An 11,455-nucleotide genomic window follows, 5' to 3' on the forward strand; every position below is an offset into this window, starting at 1 on the left:
TGTTTCAGTAGAGAGAAGACCAACCAGTCCTACTGTCTGTAAGTGATGAAAAAATGTGCAGCGGGGTTAGGGAGCCGAGAGAAGCGCTATAGATGAGACACAAAAAGCTACTTACATTGCAATAAACCGAAGTAACAATAGCACTATATTTTATTGTCCACTCATGTGGAGTATTCTGACCGCAGCAGCGACACAAACCTTCTGTGGCATTTCGTCATCATGCAGAAAAACAGTTTCTATCTTGGAAGACGTGTCATTAAAGTTCTTCAGACTCATGAGGTTTCCAAGGAACAGACGCATGTGGGTCTGTTGCTACACAAGCACAGGTTAGAGGCAGGCCATAAAAGTCACATGCTGTTGGTTCGTAGTTTATTTATGACTGAGCTCTCTGAACAGATTGTCGTCTGGTACAAACACACAGTCATTACAATACAGTTTCAGAATTCAATTTTTCATTCAATTCAACTTATTAATCTATTATTAGACCGCCGCCGAGCACCTCCGTCTCCCTATATTGTGATTTACACCAAAAATAATAGCTCTACATTTATTTTATCTTTATTTTTAGATTCTTTATCATCGTAAGTTTAGAAGTTTTTCACTTAAAGCACACTTTCAGAAATGTTGGATTCTTCTGGATCTAGATCCAGAACTTTTGCAGATACAACAAATAATTTTGTCCACTATTAATTCCACAGTGTCTTTGTGAAGGCAGCAGAAACAGAACCTCCTTTCTGGAGGTAATTAGAGAGGAATTATTGAAAGTTTCCAAAAACAAAATTGTTTTGTTGTGAAAATTTACCCTGATTTCAACTGGATCTGTTTCCTCGGGTATTAAAGATAGAACAAATCCGCTGACCTGCTCCGATGTAGAGTGTGCCCCGATTTAAAAAAGAATCTCGATAACATCCGTAATACACATCGGATCCGGATGAAATTCGGTGGTAAGATCTGGAATCCCATCCTACACGATTGTGTCAAATTCCATAAATATCGGTCAATAATCAACAAGATATTGAGAAACAAATTTTGAAGCTCAATTTACACAATGTTAGCAAAAAATGTCAAAGTGATCCAGAATCCAGGATTCTTTTCTGGATTTATAATCTGTTCCCCGTAACATTTCCAACATTTCCTGAACATTTCTTTAAGATATAAGTACGTTGGTTCGAGTGGTTTGAGTGATATTACTAACAGACAGACAGATAAATTGCGGCAGAAACGTAACCTCCTGGGCGGCGGTAAAAACTGGTTGTCATCGTGAGACTTTTCCAGTCTTGTCGGAGGCCTGCATCAGTCTTGTATGGCGAGCATCCTGCCCTAAAAAAGGCTCGGATTCCTGACGACTGCGTGTGTTTCCAGGAGTGTGGAGGAGAGCATTTGAAGGAGCTCTTGAGGAGCGGACGTGAGGGAGGACAGCAAAAAGCTGGCTGATGAGGACAGGGCTTGATATAAAGGCTGACCAGAACAGGCCGACAGTCAGACCGGTGGAGCTCTGCTCATCTTAAAGCAAACTTCCTTTAGTAGCTGACCCAGGCGTGAGTACAGCCACTTCCACTCCTCCGTCTCTTTGGCTCTCGCTTTTACTTTTGTCCTTCCTTTGTTCACATCCTGTCTTCCTGCTCGGTGTACAGAGTTCTGTTGTAAGTCCAGCCTCTTATCTTTCGTTTTAGTGAAGCATGTTTAACCTCTCTCTCCCCTTATCTCCTATCTATGCGTTAACCTCTCCCTTGCATAATGGCATGGCTATCTGGTGTCCTTCTCTTAAACTCAGTTATTCCTTCTAACACACACACACACACACACACACACACACACACACACACACACACCTACACACTCATTATTCACCCTTGTTTAAGTGGAAACATGGTTTCCACAGTCCGTCTGCATGAGCCGTTACTGTCCTGTGCACATACCTGTGTACAGAATGTGTGTGTGTGTGTGTGTGTCCAGGACGGAGTAGCATGAACATGCGTGGGACAGTGACTTGTTGCGTGGTGCTGGCGTGCCTGGTGGCGCTGCTTGCAGAGAGGACAGACGGACACATCACTTTCTTCAGCCCAAAGGAGATGATGCTGATGAAGGTAAAGCTGCTTGCTTTTGATTGGACGGTGTGGAAGCAGCGCTGCCCGTTCAGTGTTATCAAACCAGAGTTAGACTCTAGTCTAGCCTTGTAATAGATCACCTATAAACTACACATTATTTTGTTAAAAAGCGCATTCTTCAAACCGCTTTTTATTAATTTTTGCAGGAACGAGAAGGTAGGAAGGACATGGAGCCTCGATCGGAGGATGGTCAGTTTGAAGAGGTTACAGTCCAACAGCTTCCTCGGGTGGAACATGCACACACACACACACACTCTTCACGTCGTGTGTGTGTGTAACTAAATATAAAACATTGCCTCCTACTTTGTGCTTCCAGGATAAAACTGTAGAGATTTCCATCCGTCTTTCTCCCGAACAGCTGGAGCATGTGGCTCCGGTGCTGGAAGAAATCATTCATGAAATCGTGGAGGAACGTCAGAGAGGTGACCGACCGCCGCTCCGCCTTGTGTCTTCCTTTATTACCCAGAGATGATAAGCAGAAACCAAGAAATGATAGCGATGTGATTGAAAAGCCTGTTTGGTACTCATTCTGTTCGCTCGTTTTCTCTGCAGCCAAATAGCGACCCCCGAAAGACAGGAGGCGATGAACGGTGTACAAATTCTTCACGGAGCGCTGAATGCGCAGATGTTTTATTGTGTTTTAATAAATCACGTCAGAAAAGGGAAGCGATTGTGTTTTGTGTTGTCGCCCCTCGAGAGGCACGTCGGCTTGAGGCGATGCTTGATGTCCTGGCCTCATCACACACACCGTACAGTGAAGAAAACACATTCAGCATCTGTTTGAATAGCATTTACTCAAACAACACGACTGCAGAAATAGTATTTAATAGTACGTGACAAAGCAGCAATTCACTCGAGCCTCGAACAAAACAGTTCATGTCTCCTCAAATGACCTATAAAGGTGTAGAAAACGTGACATTTCTATTCGGTGATTTTTACAAACGGACTGTGACAGACGGTAATCCCACAGGGTAGTAGAATAACAGAGTGGAATCGGTCCCTCGTCCTGCCTGATCACTGTTTCAGAGTTTTGATGTCACTCGCTCGCTGATCTCAAAGTCCTTGACCGCGAGGCCAAGGTCACGAGCGAGAGGGGCGGGAAGAACCAGGGAGCAGTCGCTGTCGATGTACTTCCCGGTTATCCCTTCCATGTCCTCTGCTACCGCACAGTAGATGGGGCTGACAGCGCCTTCCTCCGAAGACTGAAGAGAAGAGGAGGCAAAGGAAAGGAGAAACTAGAAAGACAATCAGAGATTGCAGACCCCGCCTCCAAAAGACTATTGGATCTTGTGAGACAGTAAACAGGGCTTCCGGATCAGAGGGGCCAAACCTGCTCTAGCTTGCTGCTCCGGAACGTACTACAAGACTCCTTCTGGACTCTTTTTCCCATCATGCCATTCGTGTCCCTCCCTCTTAAAGTGGCAGTTTACAGCAGAGGCACAATTCCAGATGTAAAAATAATTCTAGAATCTGGATCCAGATCCGGATCAACGCCATTCTCGGGGAGGACTGAGCCACGGACAGAACCTTGCTTGTGTAAAAATTTCAAGTCGATTGGGTTCCTAGTTCTTGAGTTATGCGCTCGGACAGACAGACAAGCAAACAGACAAACAGACAGACAAACACACCCAATTGCAATACCCTCGCCTCCCCTTCGGCGAGGGTAACTATTTGGAATTGCAACACGTTAAGGAAGGATTCCAAGAGGACGGGGAATTAGATTTAACACAACAAATCTTGTTCAAGTTACGGAGTATTAAATCACCCATCTTTGCTTACTAAATCTTCCCCTCCTTTTTACCCCCCAGGTGTTCATCAACTGCAGAGTCTGAACTTCGTTTTTCTTAAGAAGCTACATATAATGCAGCTGTTAACCATATTTATTGCATCTGTAAATACTTTCAAAATTCTGTGGCTTCAGGCTGACTCCTGATAAAAATTCTAGCCTCTTCAAATTGGCTCAGCTTCTCAGTATCTATTCCATCGCCACCCTTCTTTAACCTTCAGAGTTATTTTGATTTTTAAATCAGACAAAATATTTTTTAAATTTGCCTTATAATAACAAAGAAGTAGTTAAGTTAAATTGGCAGTGAATCGTTTCTCAACTGTCGTTTGGGACGCTTCAGTCTGCTGCTAATGGCGTACTTTTTTTTATTATTATTATGTTGAAAGGATTTCCCCTCTTATCCAAGAGGCTTCATCAGATTTCAAAATTTCTAAAACTTTAGATCTGAGGGAGAACTTTAAATGAAAGACAAAAAGACTTCAAAACTAAAGAAGTCTCGCTGGCTTCTATTCAACCCATTATGATTAAAGTACACAAGAATTCCTCCGTATTCCGAAACGCTGACTTCCTCATTAACTGGAAGTCCTGGACAAAGTCCTTTCTGAACAACGATTGCTTACAAGCTGTTTTAAATTTAGTTGGTGCCTTCAGTTTTCCATCATTGTTGAAACACTTTCCGAGTGTTGGTGGTGCACACTGAACTTCATTATATATATATAAAAAAGCATGCACACGAGGGGGGGGGGGGGGGTTGTACATGTGACCTGTATGGGTGCAGCATTGATGACGCAACAGCGACGACATGATGAGTGCAATGAAACACAACAGAGCACTCACCTTGAAAAAGAATAATCCAACGAGGCCGAAAACACAACGAAGCATAAAGGGATAATGCCTCATCATTTCTGTCATGACAACGCCGGGGTGCACGGAGTTTGCGGTGACACCTGTGTGTACATTAACACACACGCGCACACACACACACACACACACACACACACACACACACACACTGGGTCAGAGTGCAGCTGCAATTGTCAATTTCTCAGAAGAATCTGATTTCTGGTGTTTATGAGCATCACAAAAGGGAACGATTGTTTCTTGTGCACGCTCCAGTCAGTGTTGCCTCTGCAAGCTTCCCGGAGATGGAAAGATAAACAGGGAAAGGCCATTTCCAGGAACGACGGCCTTGACGTGCCAACAAATAAATGAGGGGCTGGCAGGCAGATGTTGAAGAACTGAAGCTCATATAACTCATATGCACTACGAGGCTCAGAAACAGCTTCTTCCCCCGTCACTTTCCTGTGTTGATTCATCAGGAAAGACCATATATGGGTGACAGTCAGGAGCTGAAGTCTACCTGTCCCTTGTAGCCTGCGTGCCAGTTCATTGGTGCAGATGATGTTGTGCAGCTTGGTGTGGTTGTAGACTTTATCCATGTAATACGTGAGGTTCTCCCCATGGAAATGAGAAAAGTCCACCTGACCCTTCTTGTGATTGGTCGAGCTGACCGTGACGATGCGAGAGGGGGCGGAGCATTTCATCAGGTCTGAAAGGGAACAGAGGAGAGCATCCGTTATGTAAAACCAAGAGAATCTGCATGATATGACTCCTTAACCCCGAGAATTTAGACTCACATTGGTACCAGAATTGATTTTGAAAACATTTAAATGCACCAAACGTGGTTGCAGCCACAATTTGATCTCCGTTGTGACATTACTAAATTATTTGTTGTAATTCTATACAATCAGTCAGAGAAACACCAACTAAAGCCTGACTGGTGACGCTAATTACTTTGTTCACCAAGCAGTTATTGTGTCTCCATCATTTCACATCTGCTGAGGCTGCAGAGTCTTACCCAGCAGCAGGTTAGTGAGGAGGAAAGGGCCCAGATGGTTGGTGGCAAAAGACGCATCCAGTCCATCTTTGGTCATCTCCCGGGGTAAACCTGAGTGTAGAATGTAAAACTAATCATCAGATGCCATCTACAGATCAGTCTGCACCAATCAGATGCATGCATACTTCCATATATGAAGGCGTAATGTATTCTGCACCATTTAAACAGCCTCATAACTGTGTACACCTTTCGGTTTACCTGATACTGCAGCGTTGTTGACGAGGATGTGGAGGGCTTTCTCCTCCTGAAGAATCCCCCGGACAAACCCCCTGACCGAGTCCAGAGAGGACAGATCCACCAGACGCAGGTGGACGTCAGAGTTTCCTGTTTTCTCCCTGATTTCTTTAAGTGCCGCCGTCCCGCGAGACTCGCTTCGACAGGCCAGGATGACACGGGCCCCACGACGTGCCAAGTCCAGGGCTATGAACTTCCCGATCCCTGGTAGAGAGGAGGAGAGCAGAAATGACTTCCCAAATGACTTTCGTCTCCGACCTGCCATTCTCTCTCTCTCTCTCTCTCAACCCAGCCGGCCAGACAGATGGCCGTCCACCATGAGCCTAGGTTCTGTCCAAGGTTTCTGCCCGTTAAAGGGAAGTTTTTCATTGCCTCCGTTGCTCTTGTGGGTCAAGTTGGGTTCTGTGTTTCCCTGCAGGTCTTTCCCTGCTAATCCTATAAAGTGCCTTGAGATGACTTTATGTTGTGATCTGGCGCTATATAAATAAAACTGAATTGAATTGAATTAAGGTGGCCGACACACCGGGAGGCGTCCTTGACAGAGGGCAGCAGGGAGAACAACCGACCGTGGCAATATTCCAGATATACTTCGTACAAAGAATGTTTTGGTTATTTTTAATCACCGGCTGTATAGAACCACTTCCTGCCATGCACAAAGCCTGCAGCCTCGTGACTGTCTAATAATTGCTCCTCTAAAGGTTATCCAGAACTTGTAGCAGAACTTTATCCTTTTTCATTTTCATTCTTAGTGTTTGTCTTTTACAGGGTGGAGATTTTTTATGTCTCACTGTAACATTTGATGTGAGCTCTCTAGAGTTAAACACTCTGGATCATTTCATCTGAATTATTGTCACTGTTCACTGTTTTGTCTAAGTATTGTAAGCGCTATACATGATGAGCTTAGAAAACATGAAAAGAATTCTGGATCGCCATCGGAAGCTAATGGATAGTTCCTTTCTGGGTCACACCCTCTTTCTCAAAAGAAATTCATCAAAATCTGTTCACAACATTTTTGAGCAATCTGTAAACGGGCAAACAAATAGAGCATTGCCTCATTGGCAGAGGTAAATATGAACTTTGTTCTGCAAATGATTTAATGTTACTGTCAGCAAGAATGAATTAAAGTGTCAGAACACCCCCCACACACACATTTGCAGGAACATTTGAGTTAAAAATCAGTTACTGCATTTATTAATACTCTCACACATATGAAATCCATGCTGCAGTGTCCAGATGTAATTTAGCCTGAACTCCTGTCCCAGTGTGGTGTACTGTACTCAAATACTCAAGAAAAACTTTATTTTTTTCTTTTTTCTCAGAGCTTAAACAAAACCGGCTGCACACACGGAGACTATAAGTATTCCTGTTTGCGTAAAGTCAGACTCACGCACCGATGGCATTTCTTCTAAAATCCAAAGTGCATGTAATTCCGGGACATTCATGTGCGTAAAAAGCGGATTACTATACAAACGGGGTCATAAAGGCACCGATAAAGCACCGGAGGACCGACGCAGCTCAAAGTCAACCAACCTGTATTGGCTCCTGTCACTATCGCGGTCTTCCCTCTCAGGCGCACGGCGCAGCCACGCGGATCCCAGCGCCCTCGCCTCTGGGAGCGGACTACAATCGCCAAAAGGGCGGTGGAGACGACCCAGATCGGGTGGCAGAGCAAGTCCGACCAGTTCATTTCACCGACTGCTCTGTGCGCCGGTTGGCGAGGAATGAAAAAGGGACTCCGAGCAGCTGACAAGGGCGCGCACGGACGCTGACTCCTTGTGCGTTTGGAGTAGGTGTGCCAAAGGCGCTTGAAGGCAGCGGCTTTGATTTCAATTCGACCAAGCGGTTGATATTCCATAAACATTGGTCAATAATCAACGGAGATATTGAGGAACACATTTTTAAACTCCATTGACTGCAATGGTCATGAAAATTTAAAAGTGATCCAGAATCCAGGATCTCTTCTGGATCATCACCAAAATGTAATCATCTGTTCCTGGTAGGATTTCTAACATTTTCTGACAATTTCATCAACATCTGTCCGCAATTCTTCGAGTTATCTTGCGAACAGACACAGACAGACAGATAAACACAGGCAAAAACTTAATCCTTCACCTTAAAAGGGTCTGGGGCACAGAGAGCGCCATCCTGTGGATCTGAGGAAGCCACGCAGAGCGCGTCCTCAGGCGATGAAGCCCCTGAGGTTGTGGGATTGGCAGAAAGCAGCAGGTTTATCCAGTATCTATAGAAGCCTCTGATGAGTGTCAATAAAAACACGTGAAACCCAGAAACAAGCTATTAAACATCATAAAATGGGAAGGCCAAAGGGCACAAACGGCACTCTGAAATGTTCGGGTAGCCATCCCACGTGTTTCCCCGTGAGGGTAGGATCACCTCGGGTGCCCTGACTTAACTCGCTTTGAACTGATCTTGCGTGTCCTGGTATTCTGTTAATAATTCCGCTCCTCAATTATTCTTCATTTGATGTCCCAGTCAAGCCTCACATGTCTTCGGCGTATTTATATTCAGCTTATCTCTTATTATTATTGCCTGCAAATAGGACTTGTAGCCAGCTGTATGCATTAAGTTATGTTTGCCATAGCTCTAGGTCATGTTTTATCTATCACTTATTTGCAACACATTTTTTATAGAACATTTGTTGCACTGGTACTTGCACATCTTTCTAAAACCATAAACCATTACAGCTAAAACTAAATATCTATTCGTATTACAAGCCGAGTCCTTTTTGGAGGCGTGCGATCGATGTCTTCTTCTTTACAGAGAATTATTTCTCTACTGTTATGCAGGGTCAATGTTCAATCCGTCTTCTTGTCAGTATCCTCTCGCACGTTAAACGGCTGGGGGAGGGGACTGGCCGAGGGAGGGGGTTGGCTCAACGCTACAAAATTTGGTCTAGTCCCAATGGGTCGGTGTCACAGAGAGCGGGAGAGACACACAAACACACAGAGAAGAGGAGAGGGGGGTGGACGGAGAACGGGACTGAACCTCAGGACCAGGATCTGGACCAGAACATGACAGGATCAACAAGCAGAGTGGAAGAAATGAAAGACTTGGTGGAGTCGGTGGAACTGGGGGGCTTGCAGCAGAAGAGAGAGAGCAGAACTCGACCCAGAGTTTGGATAAAGAATGAATTTGTTCGTGTGGGACTTGCGGAATTCCTTTGCACATATGTCATGATGGTAAGAGGGAATGCATTTGAAAAGACGACACTCGCTTAGCTCCGTTTAGAACACCAGGGCGAGCTAGCTATAAGTGCTGTGCTCTTGACCTGACAACGTGCCCCCCCCCCCCCCCCCACAGACACACAATGTCTGTTTCACGGTCACATGGCAGGAGCCGTGAATGATGATTGGTGAGTTCAAGTGGGTGAACCAGGACGTGTGGAAGTGCTGCCAGGGGAATGGCCAGTGGGCTTACAACAGGCACACCGGTCACAGGGAGCACGCGAGCAAACACAAACACGAGCGCTATCTGTGAAGACTTACAGAATAATGCTGTGCTTGTTGTTGCCTATCAGATTACAGATTAGCACATGATGAAGGAGGAACCATACGTTTTCCTGTTTCCTGAATGATGAGTGGTCAATCAGTTTTTTCTTCACTGGCACTGAACTCTTTTTCACGAGTGGGGTAAAAATAGAACAGCACGCCACTTACTTGTTTGCGCTCATAGATCAAATACCCGCAGTTACAATATTCCAAACCTGTCAGCCCTGAGAGTCTGGCAGTTCACTGAATGTCCACCACACAGTAGTTTCTTTGCTAGTTTTTCCGTGCATGCTGTCTGTCCAGATGTTTCCCTCTGTGATCCTGTGCATGAATTTGGCTTATCTCCGTTTCCAGGTGTTCGGTCTGGGTTCTGTGGCCCAGGTAGTCACTGGAAAGGGAGAATTCGGCCACTACATCAGCATTAATCTGGGTTTTGGATTGGGCGTTGCTATGGGGGTTCACGTCGGAGGGAAAGTCTCCGGTGAGGTGGAGGTTCAGCCATACCATTGAGAATTCTCCAACGACACAGCAAGCCACCATCATCTGACCTCTGTCATGCTTTGTTGCTCTGCCAGGGGCTCATATGAATGGAGCAGTGTCGGTCGCTATGTGCACGTTTGGCCGCCTTGCATGGAAGATGCTTCCCTTGTACGTTTTTGCACAGTTTTTGGGGTCGCTGCTGGCAGCAGGGACAATTTATGCCGTCTATCATGGTGAGGACGCACACACAACGTGAAAGCACACTAAGCAATGAACACCTCAAACTATAACCCATCCCAATGGCATCTGTTCAAAAAGAATAAACAATCCCATAATCCCGATGCAGATGCCATATTCGACTACTGTGGAGGGAACCTTACGGTAACTGGTGCAACAGCCACAGCCGGCATCTTCGCCACCTACCCTGCGCCATACCTTTCCTTGCTGTCTGGATTCATTGACCAGGTAGACACAACGCTGCATTACTGCTACGATACCATCATCAGGGACATTCTGTGACTTCTGCCCCCCCCAAATGTCATTATTATTATTGCGTTTTACACCAGCTACCACACGCATAGCTGTGTAATGCCTGTGCTGTGTGTGTGTGTGTGCGTGCCAGGTATTTGGCACAGCTATGCTGCTGCTGTGCCTGATGGCTTTGGCGGATCAGAAGAACAAACCGCCGCCGGTGGGTGGTGAGCCAATCACAGTGGGTCTCCTAGTGCTGCTAATTGGCATTTCCCTGGGCAGCAATAGCGGCTATGCCATCAACCCCACCAGAGACATTGCACCCAGGGTCTTCACCGCCATCGCAGGCTGGGGAACTGAAGTGTTCAGGTATAAAGCAGATAAATCATTATTGTTACACCCCCCCCCCCCCCCCCCCCCACCTAAGGGCCAGTTAAGGCAAGTGTCTCAAATAAGTGATCTTGTACTATTGTATGTTTTCAGCAATGCAAGTGAAACTTTTTATGCCAAAATATTTTTTTTCACATCAGGTCACATTTATATGCCTTTTTCTGTGCAGGGCTGGAAACCGGTGGTGGTGGGTGCCTCTACTTGCACCCACCGTAGGAGGCATATTGGGTGCAGGGGTCTACACGGCCTTGGTGGAAATGCACCATCCTCCCCTCTCTGAACAGGGTGAGGAGGTCGCCCCTCTGGGAAAACAGGAAAACAGCTGTGATAATGTTTGTGTGTGAGCCCCCCCCCCCCCTCCACCCAAACATTTACACATTCAATATGCATTTTAGAAAATTGGATTTCTAAATGCATCCGAGACATTACTTGATCATGAAGGGTTATGTAGGATAAAAAGGCCATTCACAAACATAGCAATTTAAAAAGAATCAAACTCAGTCAGCTGCAGTTTCGGTGCTTGTGAGTGACTGCAACCTATAAAATGCACATCATTACACATGGAGGAGGACGAAGATGTTAC

At 45.5% G+C, this 11,455-nt stretch overlaps 2 protein-coding genes across 2 annotated transcripts; one reads left to right on the top strand and one right to left on the bottom strand.

Annotated features, from left to right (window-relative positions):
- Window positions 1–2,917: 2,917 nt before the first annotated feature.
- zgc:64106 (uncharacterized protein LOC393348 homolog) lies at window positions 2,918–7,712 on the bottom strand. The gene is made up of 6 exons (XM_068742531.1): window positions 7,556–7,712; window positions 5,990–6,229; window positions 5,753–5,842; window positions 5,255–5,443; window positions 4,732–4,841; window positions 2,918–3,310 (listed from the first exon to the last, which is right to left on the bottom strand). Exons 1-6 carry the CDS (start codon window positions 7,710–7,712, stop codon window positions 3,131–3,133), a joined length of 966 nt encoding a protein of 321 aa, XP_068598632.1. The 3' UTR covers window positions 2,918–3,130.
- A 1,342-nt stretch (window positions 7,713–9,054) lies between these two features.
- aqp7 (aquaporin 7) lies at window positions 9,055–11,216 on the top strand. The gene is made up of 6 exons (XM_068742532.1): window positions 9,055–9,222; window positions 9,886–10,012; window positions 10,107–10,244; window positions 10,358–10,476; window positions 10,634–10,851; window positions 11,042–11,216. The coding sequence occupies exons 1-6, from the start codon at window positions 9,055–9,057 to the stop codon at window positions 11,214–11,216; spliced, it is 945 nt and encodes a 314-aa protein (XP_068598633.1).
- Window positions 11,217–11,455: the final 239 nt, after the last annotated feature.

The sequence above is a fragment of the Brachionichthys hirsutus genome, chromosome 8 (assembly GCF_040956055.1).
Source record: "Brachionichthys hirsutus isolate HB-005 chromosome 8, CSIRO-AGI_Bhir_v1, whole genome shotgun sequence".
Lineage (NCBI taxonomy): Eukaryota > Metazoa > Chordata > Actinopteri > Lophiiformes > Brachionichthyidae > Brachionichthys > Brachionichthys hirsutus.

Coding starts and splice junctions, on each gene's coding strand:
- aqp7 (XM_068742532.1), top strand. CDS start 9,055: ATGACAGGATCAACAAGCAGAGTGGAAGAAATGAAAGACTTGGTGGAG. Junction 9,223..9,885: donor TTTGCACATATGTCATGATG/GTAAGAGGGAAT, acceptor CTCCGTTTCCAG/GTGTTCGGTCTGGGTTCTGT. Junction 10,477..10,633: donor TGTCTGGATTCATTGACCAG/GTAGACACAACG, acceptor TGTGCGTGCCAG/GTATTTGGCACAGCTATGCT.
- zgc:64106 (XM_068742531.1), bottom strand. CDS start 7,712: ATGAACTGGTCGGACTTGCTCTGCCACCCGATCTGGGTCGTCTCCACC. Junction 6,230..7,555: donor AGTGACAGGAGCCAATACAG/GTTGGTTGACTT, acceptor CCTCTCTACCAG/GGATCGGGAAGTTCATAGCC. Junction 4,842..5,254: donor ACGCAGGCTACAAGGGACAG/GTAGACTTCAGC, acceptor ATGTACACACAG/GTGTCACCGCAAACTCCGTG.